We start from the raw sequence: 25,440 nt of genomic DNA on the forward strand, positions 1-25,440 counted from the left end.
ATGAGCGGTGGAGACACGCGTGCTCCTCTCCGAGTGCTCACCCAGGATGGCCGCGGCTCATGGACCTGTGGCCCCCTCCTCCCCAGAACAGGTCAGTCACCTTCCAGAAGGTCGAGCCCTGGTGCCAGGCAGTCTGGGAGGCTGGACTGGGGGTGGGGAGAGGGGCTGAGTGATCTGTGCCAGGGAGGGGCAGGCACAGCCAGCGGGCGAGACAGACACCAGCCAAAGTGACCCAGAAAGTTGCAACTGTGCAAAGGAGTGCAGGAAGAGTTAGCTATGTGGTGGGGACACGGGGGAGGCCAGTGGGGGTGTGAGGGCTCCCCCAGCCCAAGGACCTGCTGAGAATCTGCTCTGTGTATCAAAGCTGCATTGTCCCAGCTCCCGGGGAGACGGACCGGAGGTGCCCAGGAATTGTACTAATCAATACAGCCCCATTGTCTGCCACGGCAGTTACTCCTATGGGGAGCGGGGGTGAGGGGGCAGGGTACATGGTACATGGACTCGGTGGTGAGGGTGGGGGAAGGGGACAGGGTGAAACTTAGCTGGAAGGTGAGACCCTATGGAGTGTTCACTAGTGCCCGGTAGGGTGGGTGCTGGCAGGCCCTCATCCCTGGAAGTTAGGGATGGGCAGGGCTGTCAGGCACAATGGGGCTGATGGCAGCGAGAATAAGGGGACCAGGAAAGCCACCCGCCATCCTGTAGGGCATCCTAACTTGACCTTCAGGAGGCAAGAGAAGGAATGTCCTCTGGAGAGGTGTGGGTCAGTTTGGGGAGAAGCATGATGCAGAGCTGCCCTCAAACCCCAGGACTACCAGGGTCAAACACCAAGGCCACTTCCACATGCCAGCCCGCTGCCAACCAACTCGGGTAGAGACTGCCCACAGCTGCCGCCGCCTGGAGCAGGTTGCCTGGCTTCTCTAGGGCAGAGGTAGGGCCCACCCAATGCCCCCGTTCCTGCTCCCCAAGGCCTGGAGCAGAGCCTGGCATGACTGAGAGGTGTGTCTTCCATCTGCTGCTCCCCAAACTGGCAGGTTGCTCTCTGCCCATCATGGCCCTGGGATGAAATAGCACAAGGCATGTCCTTGGCCTCTCACCTGCTGTATGAGGCCTGGACTCTGAGGGGTTAGGGGGGAAGGGGTGCCTAGAGATTACCCTGAGGTTTTCCTTGAGGAACGAGGCACTAATCGCCCCTGTGCCCTGATTGGCCTCAGGTAGATTTTCCCATGATCCTTCCTGCTCCTCTGGCTGCGGCCCTGACTCTCCCTTGCTTGGATAAGAGAGGCTGGAAGGCTCTGTCCCTGCAGGACAGGTGCTAGCTGAGGGCCAGCCAGGCCCTGGACCGATAGGAGAGAACTTGGGAAGCAAGAAGCGAGGGGTGTCAGGAGGTCGCGGGCTCTTCTGAGGCCGCCGCAATTTACCGTAATGGCTGTTCTGCTTCAATTTCCCCCTGGGGCTCGGAGAAAGTTGCCAGTGATCTGGATTTGGCTCACGGTCAGTCTGGGATGTGAGGTCTTGCCCGTTCTCCTCCGTAAAGTTTGTCTTGGATGGACTACGTCCCATGAGCAAACCCTGGGTCTGCAGAGTCCCAAACAAGCAGCCTTCGGGGTCCCAGGGGGCCCGCCCAGCCAGGCCACTCCAGGATTCCTGCGTCTTCCGAGAGCAGGAGGGGGAGCTCACAATTCACAAAAATACCCAGGGGCGCGGATCCCGGGGACGGGAGTCGGGAGCCCTCGCAGGGGGCTGCGGCCCAGGCTGGAAACCTGGGTTCTCTGAGTCGTGCATGGAGAGAGGAGGGGTCCATCCTGTGGGCTGGTCACCTCTGAGGGCAGCCTTTGTAGCTTTGTTTCCTCTTTCACGCTTTCCTGTAGTTTCTAATTGTGTGTGTGTGTGTGTGTGTGTGTGTGTGTTAAGCTTATAATGCTTTTATAATCTGAAAGAAAAGCAATAACATTTTTTTAAGTCTAGAAAGCTAGTGGGAACTAATGGAAAACAGGAGAGAGTCAGAAATAGCAAAATTCCAGGCAAGGCAGAACTACGCAGTGCTAGGTCTGCTGAGGTTGTCTAGTCTCTCCTGTGATTTCATAGGTAAGGCTGCTGAGATGCTGAGAGTGGAGCTGCCCTGCCCAGGGTCACTGGGGGAGCCGGCTTCAGAACGCCAGGTTCTAACCCCCAGTGCAGGGTCGGGCCCTGCCGAGCCCAGGGCACAGTGGGAGACCCGGATTCTGCCCTCAAAGCTGAACAGCCTTAATCCCAGAGGCTCATCTAGAGCAGGGAGTAAGCCGGGCAGAGGGCTATGTGAAGGACTTACGTAAGTGACTGCTGGGGGTGGGGGGCGGTTAACCCAAGATAGGTCACAAGTCCTGTGCAGGGAGGACACTGCTGCTTCAATGCCGGTTTCTATGGGGAGGGGGCATCTGACGGTCACGTTAGAAAGAGAGCTCCAAAGCCTGCCTCCTGCCTGGCCTGGGGGAGCCCGCCTACAAGGCAGGGTAGTCCCCATCCTGGAGACCACCCACCAGGCCAATGTGGGGGGGTCGGGGAGGATGGTAGGGGGCTGTCCAGGGAGTCTGGGGAGGAGGGGCCCGCCCAGAAGGGCCCCAGGCCACTATGGTTTAATTCACTTCCAAGGTGTGAGGAAGGGAGAGCAGTGAGGGGCAGACAGTGGGAGACGGTGACGGGCAGGAGAGGCCTGGAGCCCGGCCAGTTGGTGGGGCTGAGCTAGGTCAGGCAGCCGGGCCATCAGTCTGGGTCACACCGTGAGCACAAAGAGGTTCTTTCGTGGGCAACTTCAGGGTGGGGGACCACGGCAGTGCCAGTTATTAATAATATCAGTGGCCCTGGCTGGTTTGGCTCAGTGGATTGAGCATCGGCCTGCAGACTGAAGGGTCCCAGGTTCGATTCCGGTCAAGGACACATGCCTGGGTTGCGGGCTCGATCCCCGGTGGGGGATATGCAGGAGGCAGCTGATCAATGATTTTCTCTCATCATTGATGTTTCTATCGCTCTCTCCCTCTCCCTTCTTCTCTAAAATCAATAAAAATATATTTTAAAAAAAAATAATAATAATATCAGTGATACAGCCGTCCACCCAGCAGATCCAAAAAGTGAGAGGCTTAGTTTAGGGAAGATCATACAAGGCACAAAAAACTATGTGGCCTTGAAAAAGGCTCCCCAGCCAGGGACCTCACTGCCCAGGAAGGAAGTAGCAGGAAGTCCCCAGAGGGGGGCTGGAGAAGGAAGGGAATTAGACTTCCGGGAACCACCTATCCCCACCCAGTGCGATTCAGAGGTCTCCTCCTCCGTGCTCTTGGACAAGGGTAGCTAGCTGTGTCCCCCACTGAGGACTGAGCCGCCACCAGCCAAGACCCGCGACCACTCCAGGGGCTTGTGCTGGAACTGAAGTCAGAGGCCTGGCTGTGGGCAAGGCTCCCACGGGGGTGGGGGTGGGGGCACAGTGCCGAGCTCCAGGGCCAGGGAACGCCCCCCGCCCCCCGTGGGACATGGGTGCTGCCTCTGCTGGGAGCTGCTGGCACCACCTTCGGCGCGTCATTTCCCTGACCTCCAGCTCCTTCTGCACAGCTGACCCCTAATGCTGTGGGTAACTTCCCACCAGCGTGCAAGCCCCAGCTCCTCCCCTCCAACCTCCCCCCCTCCCCTCGTTCCAGGCCCCGGTCCCGGGGGCTCCGGCCACCCGGTGTGGCAGCCTGGTTAGCGCATGATCAGTTATGTGCTGCTCATTAACGGAGCACGCTGGCTCTCGAGGGCTCAGTCAAGCGGCTGCCTGTGGCGCGTGGCTGGGAGCATCACCACCCTCCCGGCCCCATCCATGCCAGGGAGGGAGCAGACCGCAGAGATCTAAGTCTGTTCCTGCAGCACTTGGTTGTGGGGGCTGGAGCCAGGAGAGAGGCCTCAAACCGCAAGCCTTAGGGACCTTGGTGTCTGCCTGCCGGGGGCCTTAGCCTCGCCTTGCCCATGAGGCCATCCTGGACACTCGGCTGTCTCTTTTACAGCCGTAACCGCGGCCCTGTGACCCCACCCACTTACTCTGCAGCTGCCACAATCCCCCATTGTGCCCCTAAGTAAACGAGCCTTGGACAGGATGGAACTGTTACTGTAGGTCAATGTATAGGAGCCTATTTGGCTGAGATTTGTTAGGACATGAATGAACTACCCCAAGCAGGCCTCACACCCCCTGAAAAAATGCCCCTTGACCCTGCGGTATTGCTAGGCCTGTCCCAAAGGAGGCTCTGGGAGGTGGTGACAGGCTTGGGCAGGATTCTGTGGGGCCTGTCACAGAGGGCACACTTGGGCTGTGAGCCACCGTCTCCCACAGCCAAACTGGCCTGCAAGCCTCTGCCTCGGGTGGCCTTCCCTGACCGCACCCCCACCCCGCGTCCTCCTTCACGCTCCTGCGACTTGAGAAATGCCCCTTGGTGGTCAGGTTGCAGTTGCATGTAAAACGTGGTTTATTTATGTCGTCGATGGCTGACTCCTCACTAGATTCTGGCAATGAGTGGGTGGGGTGTCTGCTTATTGTTTGATGCCTCGTGCCTGGTGCAGGGCCTGGCACACGGCAGGTGTCAGTAAATCTCCATGGTTGCACGAATGAATCAATAAATGAATGAACGCAGGCTGACAGAAGTTGCTCCGGGTGCTTCTTGAAGGAGACCCCACAGCTCCTCGGGCTGTGCCCCAAAACTCCCAAGGGGTGTGCGGGCTAGCGTCTGCTGGGGACAGTGCTGCATTAGGTCTGCAAGACACTTGCTCCACAAGGGTGTCCACGGTGTGCAAGCCCAGAGGGACCCCATGTGCCCACGGTCGGAGCAAGGGGTGCGGGAGCAAGGGGTGGGCAGCCGGGGCATCCGCTGGGCGTGGGGCCCCTGGGTCTGCCTTCCCAGTGCCTGTCCCGAAGGCCGAGTCCCCTGGAGCCCTTCCTCCCTCTGCATTGTCAGTCAGTGTCAGGGTCCGCCAGCATTTCCCAGCACCGGCCTCTTTGTTTACTGGCTAACGGACGGTTGTCCTTGAATGCGTCCCTTTCAAGCCGAGGGTCAGCGTCACTGCCTGTTCTCCCTCAGAGGCCGAGCCGCTCTGTCTCTGGTCCTGGGTGCTCTCCAGGGACTCCTGTCTGTGTCTCTCCGGAGAAGAGCCCATCTCTACGAGGTGTCTCTGTGCTTTTCTGGTGACACATGGGGTCCCTAAGTCTCTTAGTGAGACCCCTCGGAGCCCCGAGGCTGCGGCTCAGGGTGGCTGGGGTTCCCGCTCACCTGGGAGGTGGAAGGGGCATGGCTGGGAAAGAGCACATTCCCCCTTAGAAAGGGACTCGCAGCCACTTCCAACCCGGGTCCCAAAGGCGCTGCCGTCAGCGCGGCCTCCCAGCCGGGCCTGCAGCTCCCCAGGCAGGTCTGGCGTTGTCTTGGGGCAAATCCCTTCCTCGGCCCCTCCTGACCAGCCCCCTCTTCGGCAGGGTCCCTCTCAGCTCAGAGACCCCTTCCTGGAGTCATGCCCTCTGTTTCCCCTAGCAGAGTGTCCTCCACGTCTGGTGTGGTGCCTACAACTCTGGTCTCCTCCCCCAGCCCCTGGCCGGCACCACCCAGCTCAGGTCAGCTTCCCCAGGGCCCCCTCCCCAGCCCAGGGCAATCGAGATGGCTCCACTGGGCTCCCCCATCCTGAGTCCCAGGATGCCCTTCCCAGTTCTGGCCCGGCTCAGTTGCTTCCCCCTTTCCCTGCCCCACAGCCCACCCAGTGCCCCCCGGAAAGACTTCAGCTGGGGGAGGGGTCCAGCATCCCGTCCTCTGCGGCCGCCTGTCATGGGCAGCGTGCTCAGCCTGGCAATGTGGTGGCGGCGGGTGGGGGGGCCGTCTGGACACAGGCCCCTTTGTGCCCAGCCTGACTTGGCTGCTTGGTATGAAGCTCAGCTGCTCCCAGGTCCTCACCCAGGGAGCAAAGGGAACGCTTGAGGGGCTGGGGCTGGGGTGCTCCCTGCCCTAGCTGCTCTCAGTGTCTCACCTGGCAGTCATTGGCAGCAGCTCCTCAGGTGGGATGGTGCCCTGGAGTGGGTGCTTGGGGGCTCGGGAGGGAAGCCCCACTTGGCGCCCTCTGGCAGCCGCTCCTCCCTGCTCTCGCTTCTGCCAGGTCTGCTGTGGCTCCTGCCAGCAGAGACGAAGCCCAGTGTGGGGGGCGGGAGCTCGGAGGGTCCATGGTGTCCCCGCTGGGGGAGGAGCAGAGGACCAGGCATGGAAGCAAATGCCTTGCTGATGGTAACTTCTTTCCTGTCCCCACAGAATGGTGCTGTGCCCAGCGAGGCCACCAAGAGGGAGCAGAACCTCAAACGGGGCAACTGGGGCAACCAGATCGAGTTTGTACTGACGAGCGTGGGCTATGCCGTGGGCCTGGGCAATGTCTGGCGCTTCCCATACCTCTGCTATCGCAACGGGGGAGGTACCCAGTGGGCACAGGGCAGGGACCACCCACTTGGATAGCGCCCACTCACCAGGGCCCAGGCCAGCCCCCCCTGGTACAGACCTCACTCCCCACAGGCTGGCCTCCGACCCTGATCTCCTTCGGCCCCATCTCTGGCTTTGATGCCCTTTACCTAAGGCCCAGCCACCCCGACCCTGGCAGTCTGCCTTCTGGGCCTGCCCTGCCAGCCTGCTCCCTCGAGGTGAAGAGAGGTGGAGGAAAGCACCTCAACCTCCCAAGGTTCCCTGTCTTCTATCCCGTGTTTCAATAGCCGCCCCACTCCCCCAAAAAGATCAGGGACATTTGAGGATCCCAGCAACGAATGTTTATGAAATTGCTTGGCTAAGCCATCCAATCCCACCTCAACATGGTGCCCTGGGGCTTGGGTTCTGCTCAGAGCAGACTTTCTGGGAGCCTCTGACAAGATCAAAGACAGGCCATGGGTCGTAGCCTCAGACCCCGGCTCCTGCTCAGTGCGAGGCACACCCTCCTTGGATCCTAGCCAATTACAGAGGTTCGGCTGTTGGGTTCCAAGCAGGAAGAGGGAGGGATCCCCCCAGCCTGCCCCTGAGCCGCCCTCTCCCTGCCTGCCAGGCGCCTTCATGTTTCCCTACTTCATCATGCTGATATTCTGCGGGATCCCTCTCTTCTTCATGGAGCTCTCCTTCGGCCAGTTTGCAAGTCAGGGCTGCTTGGGGGTCTGGAGGATCAGCCCCATGTTCAAAGGTGAGGCCTGGGCTGGGTATACACACACACACACACACACACACACACACACACGCACGGGCCTATGGGGGCTGTGCAGCCTCACCCATCTGTACAAACACTGCCAACCCCTGTGGAGCCCTCATGCTGACCCCATGCCTCACATCAATGACAAGGCCATGGACACACGCTGGGATCCATGTTTGCTTGGCCTCCACCCTTCCCTCCTACTTACGTGTATACACAAAACCCCTTCACCCCCCCAGCTTGTCCTTGCCAAGGCCCTGACCTGTCCCTTCTGTGGCCTTCCATGAAAGCCTGCCCCTTCGGCCCTTTAAAATGAACCTCGCCTCCTCCAGCTGATGTGTGAGGCTGCTGCTCTCCCGCCCTCCCCCAGGTGTGGGCTACGGCATGATGGTGGTGTCTACGTACATCGGCATCTACTACAATGTGGTCATCTGCATCGCCTTCTACTACTTCTTCTCGTCCATGACAAACGTGCTGCCCTGGACCTACTGCAATAACCCCTGGAACTCCCCCGACTGCGCCGGCGTGCTGGACGCCTCCAACCTCACCAATGGCTCCCAGCCTGCCGCCCTGCCCAGCAACCTTTCCCACCTGCTCAACCGCACCCTCCAGAGGACCAGCCCCAGCGAGGAGTATTGGAGGTGAGGCCCCCCTTGGACCTGGGCTGCAGGGACACCTGGTGCCAACCCTCCGCCCTCCCTCTCACCATTAGGCAACCGTCCGCAGAGTCGGTAGGGTGCCTGCAGCACGGTCAGCCCTCTGCTGGGCGCCAAGTGAGGCAGAGGTGCAGGAAGAGGTGCAAGGAGTTCACGGCCTGTTCCGAGGAGGCTGACGCACCAGAGAACACTGGGAGACGGGATGTTGAGTTGTGGAGTCCTTATGAGGTAGCAGTCAGGAGAGTCAGGGAAAAGGGGGATGGCTTCCTGGTAAGGAGGACAGTACGAGCAAAGGCCCTGGGGCCCAGGTGGGCAACGGCTGGTCTTGAGCCCGAGGGGAACCTGTTCTGATGACAGTAACAAGTATGTGGGGAACACATGGCCGTGAGGTGGCCTAGGAGGGCACACTGGCCCTCTTGGAGAACCTATGAGAATTAAGCTTAGATTTAATGCCGCAGAACACAAGGAGCCATGGAAGTTTCCTGAGCCTGGGGCTGTCACCCTAAAGCTGTGCTTAGGAAAGACAGGTCCCACTGTGCTCTGTGGTAATGGAGACCAGAGTCTCAGAGCTGCTGGAACACCTTGTCCCAATGGTGGCTGTAAGAACATCCCGGAAGAAATTCTCTATGTCAAGCTGGAGAACCTGTTGGCAGAAGGCTTTGGGTGCTGATGGGTAAGCCTCGCTCATTCACTCTACAAACACCACATAGCCTGCCAGGCCCTGTGTGCCCATGCGGTGTGAATGGCCTCGGGCTCCTGCCCTGAGAAGTTGGCCGTCCAGTGAGGAGACAGGTAGCTAATACACCGCAAGCAGGTGCTTCGTGCAGGAATGTGCAGGGCTGTGGTGGGGGCACCACAAGGTCACGGTCAGTCCTAAGGGGATGGAGGCAAGACGATGTGGCTAAGAAGGCTTCTCAGGGGTGGGAGAGAAGGGGTTGGGAGAAATGAGCAGGTAAGCAGAGGCAGAGAGGTGACAAATGGGGCTGGGGTTGGGGGCAGGTGGGACACTGAGTATTGAGACAGAAGAAGCCAGCGGGCATCATATGGTGCAGGGCTTCCCTGGCCAGGCTAAGGGTTTGAGGCTTTCTCCTCTAGGTCACGAGAGCCATCGGAGAGATGGCCAGGACCCCAGTGATACTCAAAGTCTTAGTAGATCCACATCCTCTAAGCCCAGTCCCCGAGCTCACACTGCCCAGGCCCAGCTTCCCATGCTGGGCTGTAGACATTCAAAGAGGGCCGAGAGGTTCACTACCCTTGGGGTTCAGGGGTCACTATGTAGACAACAGGGAAGACTCCGTCAGTCACGGGACAGGTCATTTCCTGAGCACCTGGCAAGGTCCCGGGCCCTGCACTGGGAGGGGAGTCACACAGACACTGCCTCATGGAGCTCACATCTGATGGGAGAACCAAGCAAATAAGTACCCACTTCTGTGTTCTGCATTTTAGACATGATGTGGACGGGGCGACTTGTCCTAGCCTTGGGGGTGAACCTCTCTAGAAGCTCCCAGATGCACAAAGCCCCACCCACATCCCCCAGAAGTTCCAGGAGAGCTTGCCATAGGGCGGCCTGCCAGGGATTCCCAGCCCGGTGGGGCCACCCAGGGCAAAGCTCTGGGGAATTTATCCAGTGCAATCAGAGGGGACGAAGAAAACTGGTTGGGGGGAGGGGGGGGCGCAGTTGAACTCTACTTCTCAGCCAGGGCTGGAACCAGGCCTGCCCAGGGAGCTGCGGTACCAGGCTGGAGTCCCTGCCAGCAGGATGGCTTCCCGATGCCCCCTCCTGGAGAACCTGGGAAAGTGACCCTTGAGAGGGCTGCCCAGGCTGGCTTCTAAAGGAAGAGAGAAGTGAGCACCCCTATTTCTTGGGCACCTACTGTGTGCCAGGCTTATTATCTCAGATAATACTATCATCCCTGTTTTTCCGATTCTGAGACCAGCATTCAGAGGCTAAGGAACTAGGCAGCATTGCTGCATCAGGAAAATGCTCCAGGTCCCATCTGGCTCCTCTGTGCCTGGTGCCTGATGTTAATTAGGCCAACGCTACCCGGCAGGTGTTCTTGGTCCACACCCTCCAACACCCCCTTGGAAAGCTGCGTGATCTCATTGGAGCCCCACACAACCTTATTAGCTAGCTTGCGCAGATGTTATAAAATATTCCGATTTTACAAATGAGGAAAGCAAATCAAAAGAAAGATTAAACAACTTCTCTAGAGTGAGAGAAGCCCTGAGGGCAGATTTCTGAGCCCTTGTCAGCCTCTTGCTCACCCTTCTGGCCCACAGTCCTCCCTCTCCCACCTACTATTTAGTCTTGTTTTACAGTCCTCTGCGTGCTGGTCTGATTCCTGCTCATAGCCCTAAGCTCGTGACCAGGCCCCCTCACCCTGCAACCTCTGTTGGTACCCAGCACAGCACCCGACACCCAGTGGGACTCGGATCCCAGCACCCCTCTCCCAGTGTCTTCATGGCGACTCTGGCGTCACACAGACCTCATTCAAATCCTGGCTCTGCCATTTACCAGCTGTGTGGCTTTGGGAAGTCATCAAGCCTCTCTAAGTCTTAGCTGTTCCTCTATTAAATGGGGATGCTTACAACACCCACCTTATTGTTATAAAGATGAAATGAGAGATGCCCTAGCTGGTTTGGTTCAGTGGATAGAACGTCGGCCTGCAGACTGAAGGGCACATGCCTGGGTTGCGGCCTCCATCCCCAGTAGGGGGCATGCAGGAGGCAGTCGATCAACGATCCTCTCTCATCCTTGATGTTTCTATCTCTTTCTCCCTCTTCCTTCCTCTCTGAAATCAATAAAGAAATATATGTTTTTAAAAAAGATGAAATGAGACGATGCAGCAAAAATCACTAAGAACAGTAGGCACAATGATTGCCACTGCTGGAGATGCAAAGAAATAGACAAGGGGCCACGGGGGGGAATAGGCAAGTTTGTCCTATTCTCAGGTATTTACCATGTGGTTTGGGAAATTTAAAACTAATGCAGAATTAGTCCAGAGATGTACTGCGTCAAGAACCGACTGGTAAATATGTTGGGTTCCCAGAGTTTTTAGGTTAAACATTTAATTTCAAAAGCACATGGTCCAAAATCAAAACCAAACCAAAAACTCAAAATGGTGCCATAAAAATAAAGGGTGAATTCATTATTTGGCTCCCAGGTTAGCCTTCTAAACTCTTTAATCTCTAATATTGCAATAAAAAAATAGTATATAACACTGTCAGTTTAACATATATAATTAAGGTTAAAAGTCTCTTGAACAAGAAATGATTTCTTTACTTTGGATGCTGGTGTTTGGAGTGAGGTGACTCCGTACTAGCTGCAGGACCCTCTGGCTATTCTGGTGGGCAGAGCTTTTCAACATCGATGTGCCCTCCGTCAGGCCCGGCCTGGGCAGCCCGGGGTCCCCAGCCCAGTTGACTTCAGGTTTGAATTTCTTTGTCTGTCTACCCCAATGAGCCAAAAATATTTTTTTCTACCATGGCATGTGCCACAAAGAAAAAGTGGTTGGCAAACACTGCTGAAGGGGACCAGGAGCCCCTCCTTGGTGGTCCCACAGCTCCTCAACTTCTCCCATCCTATGTCTTAGGTTCCTCCATCAACAAAGAGCCTGGAGAGGGCCTAGCCCCGGGCCTGGCTCTGATGCCTCTTGAATGAACCATGGCAGTGGCAGGCCTTGGGCAGGAGGGGGAAGTGTTTGGACAGCGCCCTCTGCAGGTCACTGTGTGAAAGGGCGACCTGAGGGAAGATTTGAGGGAGAGAGGAAGGTCAAGGTGCTTACAAGCCTAACAGGAAGACTCGCCAAGCAAATACCAAATCTCAGGTCTGGCAACATTGTCCCATGAGGTACAGAGTAACATCTCATCAAAAGGCATTAAAAATGTCATGAGGTTTGAGAACTAGTCTGGGGGTTGGGATGGGGGGGGGGGTGAAAATAGCTAAGAATGAGCTAAGTTGAGAGGTCCTAACTGTAAGAGGGGAAAGAAGGGAGCCTGTATTTACCTAAATTTATCTACAAATTATTCTGGGTTGGTGTTAATATACCCATTGTACAGATGAGGAAACTGAGGCTCAAGAGCTTGTCTTTTGCTCATCATTTGTAGCCTGGACAATTGTACCAACCACAGTTGTCCAGGTTTTCCCTTTTTACCTCCCAATTCTTTTACCACAATGTTCGTCCATTGATTCATTCAGCAAATATGTATTGAGCACTGCTGTGTGCCAGACACTGTGCTAAGCACTGGGGGGGTACATCAGTGAGCAAAACAGTTAAAAACCCCTGCCTTCAAAGAGGGAAGATGACAAACAAAATATATAGGCAAACTTTATAGTATAACGGAAGGAGACATGTGCTGCAGAGGAAATTATAGCAAAGAAGTGGGTAAGGAGTGCGGGGCTGGGGCCAGGGCTGCAATTTTAAGCAGGGTAGCTAGAAAAGGCCGCTTGGCAAAGAGGACCCCTGAGTAAAGATCCGAAGGAAGTGAGAAAGGAGGGAGCCATGTTGACAAACCCAGCTGCATAATTTGTGGGCCCAGTGCAAAATGAAAATATGAGGCTTGTTCAAATGTATTAAGAATTTCAAGATGGCAATGGTAGAACATTAAACTAAGCACTAGGCCTTTTAAAACATAGGGTCCTGTGTCACTGCACAGGCCACATACCTATGTGTACATATGGATATTGGGAAAAGAGCATTTCAGACAGAAGCAACAGTATGTGCAAAGGTCCTGAGGTGGGGGCATGCCTAGCATGGTTAAGGAACAAGGAGCCCAATGCAGCTGGAACAGTGAGCAAGGTGGAGAGCAAATGAGGAGATCGGAGAGATGGCAGATAGGGGGCAATAGATCACGTAGGGCAGCGGTTTTCAACCTGTGGGTCGCGACCCCTTTGGGGGTCGAACGACCCTTTCACAGGGGTCGCCTAAATACATCCTGCATATCAGATATTTACATTACGATTCATAACAGTAGCAAAATTACAGTTATGAAGTAGCAAGGAAAATAATTTTATGGTTGGGGGTCACCACAACATGAGGAACTGTATTAAAGAGTCGCAGCATTAGCAAGGTTGAGAACCACTGGCTTAGGGCCTCATAAGCCCTGGAAGGACTTTAGCTTTTCCATGGCCAGAGATGGAAGCTGCTGCAAGGTTTTAAACCAAGAAGAGACTCTTGGAGTGCTCTTACAAACACCTGTCAGAGGCTCCCATTGCCCTCCGGATAAAATTCAAACTTAGCCCTGACTTCATGGCTTCATATGCTCTGGTGTCTTCGCCTTCTCTACCGACAAGCCCAAGCTGGGCCGTGCTGTTTCAGGACCCCCCGTCTTGCCATGTGCTCTCTCCTCAGCCTGGCATGCACTTCCACTTCTCTTCACCCACCTCCTCCCCATTCCTCAAGCCTTAGCTCAAACCTCACCTCTTCTGAGAAGCCTTCCAGCGTGCTCCTCCCCATAGGGTTGAGACGCCCCTCCTGGCGGTGCCCACATGCCTGATCCAGTCTGTATGCCCAGCACCTAGCACAGGGCCTGACAAACAAATGTCCAGGTGATGGAAAGAGCACCCGCTAGCGTGGCATAGAGGCCACAGAGACCCATGCATATGCAGGCGTGGCATCGGGCCTGTGTGCTCCTGAGCCTGCAGCCTACTCAGCATTCGGCTGCCTCCCTCGGCTCATCAGAGATGGAGGAGACTAATGTAAATGAAGAGATCACAGAAGGCTTCCTGGAGGAGGTGACGCCTGCTAGGATGTATCTAGTTTGGAGGAGAGGACATTCTGAAGGGAGAAATGTACAAACAAGGACCTGGGGTGGGCCTGAGTGGGGACAGAGAGACTTCCACACCCCAGGGGCTGAGGAGGTCTGGCCCAGGCCTGGAGCGTGGCGTCTAGGGGCCTTTGGGGGTCCTGGGAGAGGCCGCAAGCAGTGGACGCCCTGGGACAGCAGGCAGGGAGCTGGGTCCCCACGGTGGCTCCTGTCTCACGAGTGGGCTCCTTGTGAGAAAGACGGGAGCTGCCAGGCGGGGCCTGGGCCTTGGGAATGTGCTGCTGGGCCTTGGGGCTGCTGCTCAATGCAGAGTCTCCCCTTCCCCAGGCTCTACGTGCTGAAGCTGTCCGACGACATCGGGAACTTTGGGGAGGTGAGGCTGCCACTCCTCGGCTGCCTCTGTGTCTCCTGGGTGGTCGTGTTCCTCTGCCTCATCCGAGGGGTCAAGTCTTCAGGGAAAGTAAGTGCCTCCCCTGCCAGGGTCTCAGGGTCTGTGCCCCCAGGAAGGCCCTGCCTCCCCTGCCTGGCTGTGTGTGTGTGTGTGTGTGTGTGTGTGTGTGCAGGGGGGTGATGAAGGGCCATGGGAGGGATGAGTGGTGGTTGAGGGGGGAGGGGGAGAGAGCAGGGGGGGAGAGCAGGTGGGGGTGGGGGGCGGGCACGGCGGGAAGAGCCCAGAGGAGCGCAGCGGGCCTGTCTTGCGCAGGTGGTGTACTTCACGGCCACATTTCCCTATGTGGTGCTGACCATCCTGTTCGTCCGCGGCGTGACCCTGGAAGGAGCCTTCACAGGCATCATGTACTACCTGACCCCACAGTGGGACAAGATTCTGGAGGCCAAGGTGGGCTGTCAAGGGGCCACCTGGAAGGGACGGGGAGGGGCAGAGAGGCGCCTGCCTCTGACCACAGCTCCCTTTTCACAGGTATGGGGGGACGCTGCCTCCCAGATCTTCTACTCCCTGGGCTGCGCGTGGGGAGGCCTCATCACCATGGCTTCCTACAACAAGTTCCACAACAACTGCTACCGGTGAGACTCCTGCCAGCCCTGGGCCCATTCCCTGCCCTCTCCTCGGCCTGACCCCAGCTCCCCCAGGCCCACCAGATCCAGCACAGCCTCCTGGCCCACCAGGGCCCTCCCTCCCACTCATGGCCTGGAGGTCCTGGGAACGCTGGGTCTGGATCAAGCCATCGGAGAACGGAGAGAGAACCTTGACAGGAGAGAGAAGAGGGGTGGGGACAGTGATGTCCCAGGGACCTGTGAGGACTCAGGAGCCTCAGGCCCACTTAACAAGGTCCAGAGCAGACCAGAAAAGAGGTTGGGGACACCTCCATCCCTAGAAGTTGCCCTGTCTCCAAGTCCTCTTCTGGCCCCAATAGGGCAGAGGGGAGCAAGCCGTATGCCCTGAATTGGCCTGTTTTCCTCCCACCAGGGATAGCGTCATCATCAGCATCACTAACTGCGCCACCAGCGTCTATGCTGGCTTTGTCATCTTCTCCATCCTGGGCTTCATGGCCAATCACCTGGGTGTGGACGTGTCCCGCGTGGCAGACCACGGCCCTGGCTTGGCCTTCGTGGCCTACCCAGAGGCCCTCACACTGCTGCCCATCTCCCCACTCTGGTCCCTGCTCTTCTTCTTCATGCTCATCTTGCTGGGGCTGGGCACTCAGGTAGGTGGGGCGGATTGGGAAGGGGGGAAGGCGCAGAGCTCGGGCCCCTGCTCTGATGGCCGTCCCTACAGTTCTGCCTCCTAGAGACGCTGGTGACAGCCATTGTGGATGAGGTGGGGAACGAGTGGATCCTGCAGAAAAAGACCTATGTGACCTTGGGCGTGGCCGTGGCTGGCTTCCTGCTGGGCATCCCCCTCACCAGCCAAGTAAGAACTGAGGGGGAGGCTGGGCTGGTGTTGCCAGGGTTCCAGGGGATACCGGGTCTGGGAACCTAGCCACAGACCCTGACTCGGCTGCCCGCCGGCCCGCAGGCAGGCATCTACTGGCTGCTGCTAATGGACAACTATGCGGCCAGCTTCTCCTTGGTCGTCATCTCCTGCATCATGTGTGTGTCCATCATGTACATCTACGGTAAGTGCCCAACCTTCCACGGCCTCCCGAGCCCCAGCCCCGGGCTGCCCACGCCGTCCTGCCTGGCCACTGACGCCCCTCTCTCCAGGGCACGAGAACTACTTTCAGGACATCAAGATGATGCTGGGGTTCCCACCGCCCTTCTTCTTCCAGATCTGCTGGCGCTTCGTCTCTCCAGCCATTATCTTCGTAAGTTCCTGGGCTGACCTCTCCCTTATCCTGCTGCCTCTTGGCAAGTGTCCTCGTGGGAACCAGCGCTCCCATGAGGGCTCCACACTCTGGCCATTGTAGTCTAAGGAGGTTACATAGAGTCAGACAGGCGTGCGGAGCTCAGAACCACCCTGGCCCTGGCCTTGAGTTCGGAAGGGAGCACAGAACCCTGAATCTGACTGGAAGGGGACAGCAGTCCGGCAGCAGCTGAATCGGCCCTCCCTCCCTGGGTCCCCAGAGCGGCCTCAGGAACCATTATTGATATTGGTGGAAGCCTCTGTCAGCCGCACTGAGCATCTGCCTCCAACCCATCACAGCCCAGGTGCTCAAGGTGCCCGGGGTCCGTGGTGTGAATGCATGAGTGTCCCGGAAGCAGGCTGTGCCCGAGTCAGCTGTCAGCTCAGGATCAGAGGCAGCCTAAAAACCTCTCAGGCACTGCGGTGGGCTGACTTGGGAGAGGGAGGTCTTGGTTTCCACCAATACCCAGTACCTGGGAAACCCATCTGGGAGCTGAATTGGTGGCAAGAACTCCCAACACCTTCTACACAGCTTATATATTAACTCACTAGAGGCCTGGTGCACGAATTTGTGCACCAGTGGGGTCCCTCGGCCTGCCTGCGGGATCGGGCCAAAACCAGCTCTCCGACATCCCCTGAGGGGTCCCGGATTGCGAGAGGGCGCAGGCCAGGCTGAGGGACCCCACCAGTGCACAATCGGGGCCAGGGAGGGATGTGGGAGGTTGGCCAGCTGGGGAGGGACCGCAGGAGGGCTCCAGGGCGTGTCCGGCCCCTCTCACTCAGTCCTGATCAGCTGGACCCCAGCAGGAAGCTAACCTACCAGTGGGAGCATCTGCCCCCTGGTGGTCAGTGCACGTCATAGCAAGCAGTTGAGTGGTCTTAGCATATTACACTTTGATCGGTTGAACAGACAACCGGATGATCGGACACTTAGCATCTTAGGCTTTTATTATATAGGATGAACTACAACTCTCCGAGGTATCTTTATGATCCCCACTTGACAGATGAGGAAACTGAGGCACGGAGATGTTAAGTAGCTGACCCAAGGTTACTCAGCCAATAAGAGGCGGTGCCACTATCCTAAGCAGGCAGTCCAGTCTGGAGTCCGCGTGCTGGGCCAGCACCACCCTACACACCCCACCGGGAGGAGTTATTACTGCCTTTAGATTTTGCTGCTTTATGCTCAGGGTGGGAAGTGGGAGCAAGGGGGTTGATAGTGTAATGGTCACTCCACGGAGAAGAGGCAGGGCCATCTCTGAGTGACAGAGGGGTCAGCCCAGTGGCGAGGGCAGTGTCCAGAGCCGTGCCCCTGTCACACCCGACTCCTCTGTGCCACAGGGAGCTGAGCATCGTGTTTTCACTTTGGCTCATGTTTCTGAACAAAAGGCCCCTGAGGGCTGAGGCCCCAGCACATGGGGTGTGGGATTTTCCCTGAGCCTGGCACCGGCACCAGCTCTGGCCACTGGCCCAGCTTTGAAACAGGAGGAGCGGAAGTCTCCTGTAAGTGGTGAGAGGCCGGGAGGGCAGGCACTGCCGCCAAGCGCCGTGCCCTCTGGGGCCCAGGCCCTGCCTGAGGGGAGCTCATCCCCCGCAGCTCCGAGGAGGCTGCCCCCCTGGGGAGAGAGCTGGAGCACCAGCCTAGGCAGGTCAGGGGCAGGAAGGAGGTGGCACAGAAAGGATCCATAGGGGCAGCCTCGGCCTGGGTCCAGGATCTTTGAGCTAGGGAAAGTGGGCAGCGTCCTCTCTGTGCACAGAAAGTCAGGCTGAAGTTAAAATAAGGGGAGTAGCTCTAGCCGGTTTGGCTCAGTGGATAGAGCATCAGCCTGCAGACTGAGGGGTCCCGGGTTTGATTCCGGTCAAGGGCACATGCCCAGTGGGGGTGTGCAGGAGGCAGCTGATCAATGAGTCTCTCTCCTCATTGATGTTTCTAGCTCTCCCTCTCCCTTCTTCTCTAAAAGTCAATAAAAATATGTTAAAAAGAAGAAACATAAGGTGAGGACTCCAGGCCCTGTGGACACGTTTTTACATTTCTTTTTTGTTGTTGTTTCTTTTGTTAATTCTCACCTGAGGATTTTTTTTTTTTTTTTTTTTCCCATTGAAAGAGTGGAAGGGAGGGAGGGAGGGAGAAAAACATAGATGTGAAAGAGACACATTGATTGGTTGCCTCCTGCCCGGGGATCAAACCTGCAACCCAGGTATATGCTCTTGACCAGAATCGAACCCGAGACCCTTTGGTCTGTAGGATGACACTTTAACCATTGAGAAAAACTAGCCAGGGCTGTTTATACATTTCTGAAAAGCTCTTTTTGACAAACTCCATCCTTTTGTCAGCTCAGTTAAGGGATTTGTCCAACCTAGATCAGGTTCTAGGTTCATTCAGGAAACTTGTTATAAGCTCCTACTATGTGCAGTGTCCCGGGAAGGGCCCTCACAATGGATGTGGGTCTTGACCTCCAGAATTTGGTCACTGGGAAGGCTGGGGGAGACTGAGCTTTAGGGCTCAGCTGAGAGCTCAGGAGGCAAATGCTGAGCCCTGCTGGGGAGCAGCACACATACACCCAGGCCCTCTGGGTGGCCCATGAGCCATTGGCCCATCCATCATCTTTCTGCTTCCTTTAGTTTTATTTTTTAATTATAGTTGACATACAATATTATATTAGTTTATTATACATAGTGATTCGATATTTATATACTTTACAAAGTGATCACCCAAATAAATGAGTGCCCATCTGACACCATACCGACTTCTGCGCATGGGCCACGAAGTTTCAATCACACTGTATGTGCGCGCCCGCACGTGGTATTTTGTGGAAGAGCCACACTCAAGGGGCCAAAGAGCCGCATGTGGCTCGCGAGCCGAAGTTTGCGAACCACGGCTTTAGGTTTTCTGTTGCTGTGGCAGCCAGGCTTTATGTCTCATCTCGCCTCTTCCCGAAGCATCCCCAGCCAGACACGCGTCATCCCAGCCTTTGGAGCCTCCCAGGCTGTCCATAGGCCACGGGCTCTGCCTTCCCTCTCCCTCATGCTCCCACCTCCCTGCACAGGTCAGTTCAAATCAGCAAATGAGATTGTGCCAGGCCATGTGCTGGGCACTGGAGAGCCAGAGCTGATGCAATCTCAGGAGCTCCCAGGTCCATGGGGACCATTAAGTATATGCTTAGCCGATGGGAACTGCCTTTCCGGGGGAGGAGATGGGGAATCTGGAGAGGCTTCTACTTATTTTATTTATTTACTTATTTATAAAATCCTCACCCAAGGATATGCTTTTTTGATTTTAGAGAGAGAAAAGGAGAAAGAGAGAGAAAAACATGGATTGGTTGCCTCCCGCAAGCGCCCCAACCGGGGATCGAACCAGCAACCTGGGTATGTGCCCTGACCCAGAATTGAACCCACAACCTGCCGGTGCACGGGAAGACGCCCAACCAACTGAGCCACACTGGCCTGGGATGGAGCGGCTTCTTGGAGGAGGTGGAATTTGCTTAGCTGCAGTGGAGGATTCTCCAGAGTAAATGAAAAGGGTGGGAAATGCCGGGTGTAGCTGAGACATTCAGACAAGGGGAACGTGGCCAGAAAGATAAGCTGAGGTCTCGATGTGAGGAAGTAAACGCCCTAAAGGCCAGGAAGGGAGCTGCTTCGAGTCTTTGAGCAGAACTGACTTCCAAAGGTGACAGCTGGCTGGACCGGAATTACAGGGAAGCCAGACCTCTCCCCTTCCATCGTGCGTACATGCCTGTCATGCCCTGGACCCTGGTTCCATCTGCTTCTTCCACCACCCAAACGTTGACATTGGCCCTGCCCTCCCCCAAATGCCTCTTTTTATCTTGGGAAACTGGAGAGGAAGGGAGGGGGTGCTGATAGGAGGCCTGAGGCCTGGGTGGGGCTGGGTGAGGCTCATGCCCACTCCCACCCCCCACTCTCTGCAGTTCATTCTCATCTTCACGGTGATCCAGTACCGGCCAATCACCTATAACCACTACCAGTATCCAGGCTGGGCAGTGGCCATCGGCTTCCTCATGGCGCTGTCCTCCGTCATTTGCATCCCACTCTACGCCCTGTTCCAGCTCTGCCGCACAGAAGGGGACACCTTCTTCCAGGTGAGGGGGGAGCCAGATGCACTGGGAAGGGGTGGATGAATGGGGCTTAAGGGCTCTCCTCTGACATGCCTTGCCCCGCCCCTCCCCTCCCCTAGCGTTTGAAAAATGCCACAAAGCCAAGTCGAGACTGGGGCCCCGCCCTCCTGGAGCACCGGACTGGGCGCTACGCCCCCATCATGCTGCCCTCCCCTGAAGACGGGCTGGAGGTCCAGCCACTGCACCCGGACAAGGCCCAGATCCCCCTAGTGGGCAGTAACGGAAGCCGCCTGCAGGACTCCCGGATATGAGCACAGCTGCTGGGAGTGCCGCAGCCCCACCTGTGCTCCCGCCACAGAGACTGGGGAGGCAGTGGACAGGTGTCACCGCCTGCCCCGCCATGCCCTGCGCAGGGCGGCTGCTGGCACCTTGGCCACCACTGCTAGGGCGGTCATCTGTGCTCGTGTCCCCAGTGTTTACAGGTCCTTTGGATGCCAAGATGGAAGCTGGGGGAGCAGGAGAGGGAGAAGGCAGGGTTGCTGGTTGGGGGCTAAAGCACTTTGAAGGGGTTCTCGGGCCAGGTCCCCAGAGGCCTGCCGTGCTTTATGTGGCCTCTGATGACCCCACACTCTGCCCTGAGCTGAGTCTCTGGGTGAGCCCCGACCTGTCCCTGTCCTTGGGCCACCAGCCTCCTGGCCAGTGTTCCTGCCCTCAGAGCAGATCCCAGCCTCTGCCCGGGCAAATTTGGATCTTCCTACCTGGGGGCAGAGTGCGGGGAGAGGGGCTGTGCAGTGTTACTTGTCAGGCTGTGCCACCCAGCCCTGTTTGTCTGTGTAATTATTTTTGTAAAAACTGTCTTATCTGTGGTTGCCACTCCCTTGCCCCAGGCCTCAGGCCCCATCTGTCTTCCAGGCCGGCCTGCACCTCACTCAGCTGCTCTGGGGTTCCCGCGCCTCATTGCAGCCTGGCTGCCAGGCCTCGTGAGCAGAGGCCCGTGACTCAGCAGCCTGCCCAAAGCACTAGTTCCTGGGGGCCAGGGGTGGAGTGCTGCTCAGCACGAGGTTTAAGCTCAGAGCCCAGGGGAAGGGACCCTACATGACACCCCCTTGCCCTCCCGCCACCAGGCTAAAGGCCCAGTCTTCCCAGATCGGGCTGCCCTTGATCACGTGCCAAATGGCTCCAGCCCGTGTGCACCATCCCCTCTCTGGAGCCGGAGCTCCTTTCCCCAAGCCCTGTAGTGTCCGTGTGTCCATCCTCATGTCCCTCTGTGCAGCGACAGCCCCGGAAGAGCCGCCTCTAATTCTCTGTAGCAATAACGGTGCGCCACCCACCCCTGTCCATCGTGCACCACTAGGATTTTAAAGTCCATAGATTTTAATGAAATTTCTATTCCTGTCTCTGAGCTGCTACTGTGCTTTGTCTGAGTCCCGCAGGGAGACAAGACTTGGGGCTGGGACGAGACCTCTGCACTGTCTACACCCAGGCTCTGTGAAAGCCTGGGAGGAGAGAGGCCAAAGGCCGTGATGGTCAGGACCAGATACCAGGGACTTGGCAAGGGGGTGGGAGGAGGGTCAGACAGACGGACAGCCTTGGGGTCCTATCCAAGACAAGATCTGAAGCAGGCGAGGCCATGGCAACTGAGAGGTGGCAGTAGCAGGCGGGGCGAGGTCCAGAAGCCAGAGCCTACTTTGTGGCCAGCGGTCAGGTCGGGGCCTGGGGCACTGCACTGGACACTGAGGTGGAAGCTGGCCTTTTCCTGGGGCTGCACTGGAGCTTCCGTCCCCAGCGGCAGGTGGCAGCCAGGCCTGGAGGCCTGCGTTCCAGAGGAGGAGCAGGTAGGTGGCACTGGAGAGGCCTTGCCCAAACTCCAGCAGCTCCGCGGAGGCAAGGCAAGGACCTGAGGCCCTGGCTGGAGGACCCCAAGGGCTGCTGCCTGAACAAGGAGTAGCCGTGAGAGGGCCATCGCCGGACCCTTTGCCCACCCTGTGAGGCTGTCCGTCTGCTCTGGCATACCTGTGGCTGGGGGAGGCACAGGAAGGCCGCAGAGGTGCCTGCAGCTCCTGTTGCATGGCCGCCTTCTGCTCCTGTAGCTCTGGGGGAGAGGAATGCCTGAGGCACGGCACCCAGCTCTTCTGGGGTGTGTCTAGGGGGGGCGTGGGGAGGAAGCTGGGAACTCGGGGGCCTGCTCAGGCTCCTCACCTGCCAGGGTGGGCTCTAGGGTTGCTTCAGAGGCCTGGCGTGCCCCTGTGCACGCCTCCAGGCAGCGCTGTAGGGAGAGCTGGCTCAGGGCCCCCGCTTCACAGCAGGGGTGGGACAGGCCAGGGCAGGAGGCAGAGGCCAAGCAAGATCTTGGCAGGGCCCAGAAGCAGCCCACGCCACACCCTCGTCTCCACCACCTGAGGGCAGCCCCCAGGAGAACACTACCCACCCCCCAACCCCCTGAAAAGCCCAGCTTGACAAGGGGGTGGTTGGACCAGACCCAGGCTTAGGAAAAAGGCAAAAGATTGGAGAGCAAATCTAGCAGGTTGATTGAAAAGTGCTGACCTTGGACTTAGGGGCTCAACCTGAATCTCGGGCTTCTGGGTTCACGCACACAAGAAGAGCACATGTGAGAAGTGGCTACAGGACTCACGCAGCCTTTATATGCATGTACGCACACAGACCCACATGTACACGGGCTCAGACACCAGGTGAGAGGTGGTTGTCTACACTCAGCAGAAAGGCTGGGGTGGGGGCAGGGCTGCAGCTCACCTGCAGGACGGGGATCTCCCTCTCCAAGGTGTGACACTCCTCCTCCAGGAGGCCCCTGGGACACGTGGGAGTGCAGCAGCCGGAGCCAGTGCCGCAGGACCGGGTCTCAGCGCAACCCTCCACACAGCCCCAGCCTCCAGCCCCACCACAAGCCCCCTCCAGGCCCTCCCTTCTCCGCCCACCTTGCCCTCTGCTGCCCAGGGCTGCCCAGCATGGCCCTCCAGCCCCTGCCAAGCCTCTTCCTGGGAAGAATGTGTCCTCTCCTTGCGTACCTCACAGTGCCCACCCGGACAGACACTGTCATTTCTTCTGTACCACTGCACCGGGCCTGCGACACCTCTTGCCTCTATTCTCCTCCACATCACAGCCCTTCCCCTGTTTAAACTCTTCTGTGGTTTCCCCCACTTCACCTCAAGGTAAAAATCCTCGGGCCATGGCCCCTGCTAGCATTCCTACTTGGCTACTTCCTGGCAGCAACCTGCCCACGCCATTTCTCAGCCTTACTCTAGTGGGCCGTCCCCCCTACCCCTCAGGTATGCTGCCTTCCTCTCCTCTCTCCTAGTCCCAGGACTTCCAGATCTATCCAGTCCCCTCCCTGTCTCCACCCCCACTACACACCCGGGGGCTCACCGCAGGTGTCTGGCAACCCGGTCAATGTTGGACAGGCCCAACTGGTCCTTGATGAGACGGAGGTCTCTGTGACTGCTGCTGGGAGATGAAGGCAGTGTCACCCCGTGTGGCCTTGCCCGAGGCCTTCAGGACACAATGCCACTGCTCTTACACGACTCTGTGTCTTTTCTCATAAAAGCAATATGATACAGTCCGAGGAGGAGGAGTTCTGGAATCTAGGTTTGCACATGGGCTCTGCCGCCCTTGGGCAAATGGATGCTTCTTTCTGAGCTTTCGTTTCCTCATCTGCAAAACGGGGCCCTCACTTACCTCACAGGGCACAGGGTTGTGAGAATTAAACGAGTTGCTGCCATTCATTTCTTATGAGCATGCCCCTGCTCATTTATCTCATTCCCTCCCAGCCCTCCTGTTCCGTAAGCCTGAGGGACAAATGATTCCTGGACACGGCCTCCTTTCCTCCCACCCATGTTTGCATAGAGTGTCCCCTCTTCCTGAAAAGCTCTTCTCTCTTTCATCTGCTCTTCTCTCTTTCATCCAAGACCCAGGTCAAACCAGTCACCTTCTCCAGGAGGCCTTGTGGGCCCCCAGGCTGGGCAGGTGTCTCCTGGGCCTCTGCCACCCTCATGTGCTCATGCCTATCACCAGTGGCTGTAGAAGTGTCCAGCCTCAGAGCAGGAGCTCCTGTATGGAGCCGGGTGGGACCCTCTGCCGAGCAGAAACAGGTTCCCTCCTCTCCTGTCCCCACTTACCTGGGTTCACCAGCTGGCCTCTGGGACACCTCCTGTGCTGGAAAATCACACCGGGGCTCCTCCAAGGCAAAGCGCAGCACCCTGGGGCTATACTTGACCCACGCTTGGGTCTGGTCCCTGCAGAAGGTGCACATGAAGAACACTCAGGGTCTCCTTCCAGGGAACCACAGGAAAGGCACCCCTACTCTGCACTGCCTGAGCCAGAGGAGGCAACGAAGTGATCAGCTCCGTGGGTCAGATTACTCGGCTCTCCCACCTGTTCCCGAAGCCGAAGCACGGCCCCTTGTCAGGGTTAGAGCGAGCCCATCTGGGTTCTGGGGACCGGGCCCAACCCCAGGTGTGAGCTTCCCACCTGCCCTCATAGATGGCCTTCTGGCGGAGACACTGGAGCAGCTGCCGCAGCTCCCGGCGCACGAGGTCTCTCAGCAGGGGCGGTGGTGCCAGAAGGGAGGAGGGGTCGGAGGTGGGGCGGGAGCCGGGGGCTCGGGAGGACCGCGCCTCTTGGAGCAGAGACCGCAACATCGCCACCTGCAAGGGGAGCTGAGACACCTTGCGCCAGGGAAGGCAGGTGAGAAGGGGTGGGGTGGGGCGGGGACGGGGGAGGAAGGGAGTCAAACAAGACGCGGGGGGGTGGGGGGGGTCCCACAGGACCTCGAGTCACCCGGCAGAGCCAGAACCCAGAGTAGATGGGAAATCACCCGAGTCAGGGGTCCGGCCAGGCGTGTGCCCACCTTCCCACTCGCCCCACCTCTGCCCGCAGCTCCAGGCTCAGGTCCACCATCGTCTCCCCCAGAATCCTCTTCACTTCGGGCCGCTCCGGGAGCGGCACGTGCTCCTCCACCAGCTCCCAAAGCGACGGGGGCTCCCCCGGCATGGCCCGCCGCGCCGCCGCCCCACGCGAGTCCCGGGCTCAGACCGGCTGGGCCGACCGGCCGCCCGGGCCCGGCCACCCCCCGGGGAGGCGCTCGCCCGCCTCTGCCGAGCAGCACCCGGGCTCCGCCGCCGGGACCCGCGGCTGAATTACCCGGCCCCGCGCTCTTCTCCCGGCTCCGGCTGACTCTCGGGGGTCGCGGTTCCCGGTCACGGCCCCCAGGCGCCGGCCAGTGACCAGGGCCCTAGTCCCGCCTCTTCCGCGCGGCCGTCACCCGGGAAACTGGGCCGCCACCCAGGCCCCGCCCCCGCCCCCTCCGGGTCTGGAAAGCCGCACCCACTCGCTGGGCGTCCGGCGGCAACTGATGGGTGGTTTGGGGGTCTGAACCACCCAATGATCCGAAGGGTCCTGACCCCACGTACCTGGGTCTCATCCCTGGCCACTTCGGGCGGGA

The 25,440-nt window shown here is 58.1% G+C and overlaps 2 protein-coding genes across 12 annotated transcripts; one reads left to right on the forward strand and one right to left on the reverse strand.

The window, feature by feature from the left end:
• Positions 1-21,384, forward strand: SLC6A9 (solute carrier family 6 member 9). Its single transcript, XM_036348612.1, is given in 14 exon segments — positions 1-30; positions 32-91; positions 6,282-6,438; positions 7,054-7,185; positions 7,562-7,832; positions 13,941-14,073; positions 14,317-14,451; positions 14,533-14,636; positions 15,040-15,277; positions 15,349-15,483; positions 15,589-15,688; positions 15,777-15,877; positions 19,839-20,009; positions 20,105-21,384. Coding segments are annotated over 14 exon segments (1,959 nt in total). The 3' UTR covers positions 20,297-21,384.
• On the reverse strand, positions 19,906-25,300 carry CCDC24 (coiled-coil domain containing 24). Of its 11 annotated transcripts, none has more exons than XM_036348627.1 (8): positions 24,864-25,300; positions 24,468-24,664; positions 24,116-24,232; positions 23,367-23,444; positions 22,737-22,791; positions 22,185-22,251; positions 21,999-22,077; positions 19,906-20,030 (listed from the first exon to the last, which is right to left on the reverse strand). In XM_036348627.1, exons 1-8 carry the CDS (start codon positions 24,987-24,989, stop codon positions 19,961-19,963), a joined length of 789 nt encoding a protein of 262 aa, XP_036204520.1. In that variant the 5' UTR covers positions 24,990-25,300; the 3' UTR covers positions 19,906-19,960. The 11 variants fall into 11 exon arrangements, with proteins under 11 accessions (XP_036204520.1, XP_036204511.1, XP_036204512.1 ...); XM_036348618.1 differs by lacking the exon at positions 19,906-20,030 and adding an exon at positions 21,342-21,914 and having other exon boundaries at positions 23,367-23,441; positions 24,864-25,289; XM_036348619.1 differs by lacking the exon at positions 19,906-20,030 and adding an exon at positions 21,342-21,914 and having other exon boundaries at positions 24,468-24,655; positions 24,864-25,287.
• Between the last annotated feature and the right edge of the window lie 140 nt (positions 25,301-25,440).

The sequence above is a fragment of the Myotis myotis genome, unplaced genomic scaffold (assembly GCF_014108235.1).
Source record: "Myotis myotis isolate mMyoMyo1 unplaced genomic scaffold, mMyoMyo1.p scaffold_m19_p_2, whole genome shotgun sequence".
Lineage (NCBI taxonomy): Eukaryota > Metazoa > Chordata > Mammalia > Chiroptera > Vespertilionidae > Myotis > Myotis myotis.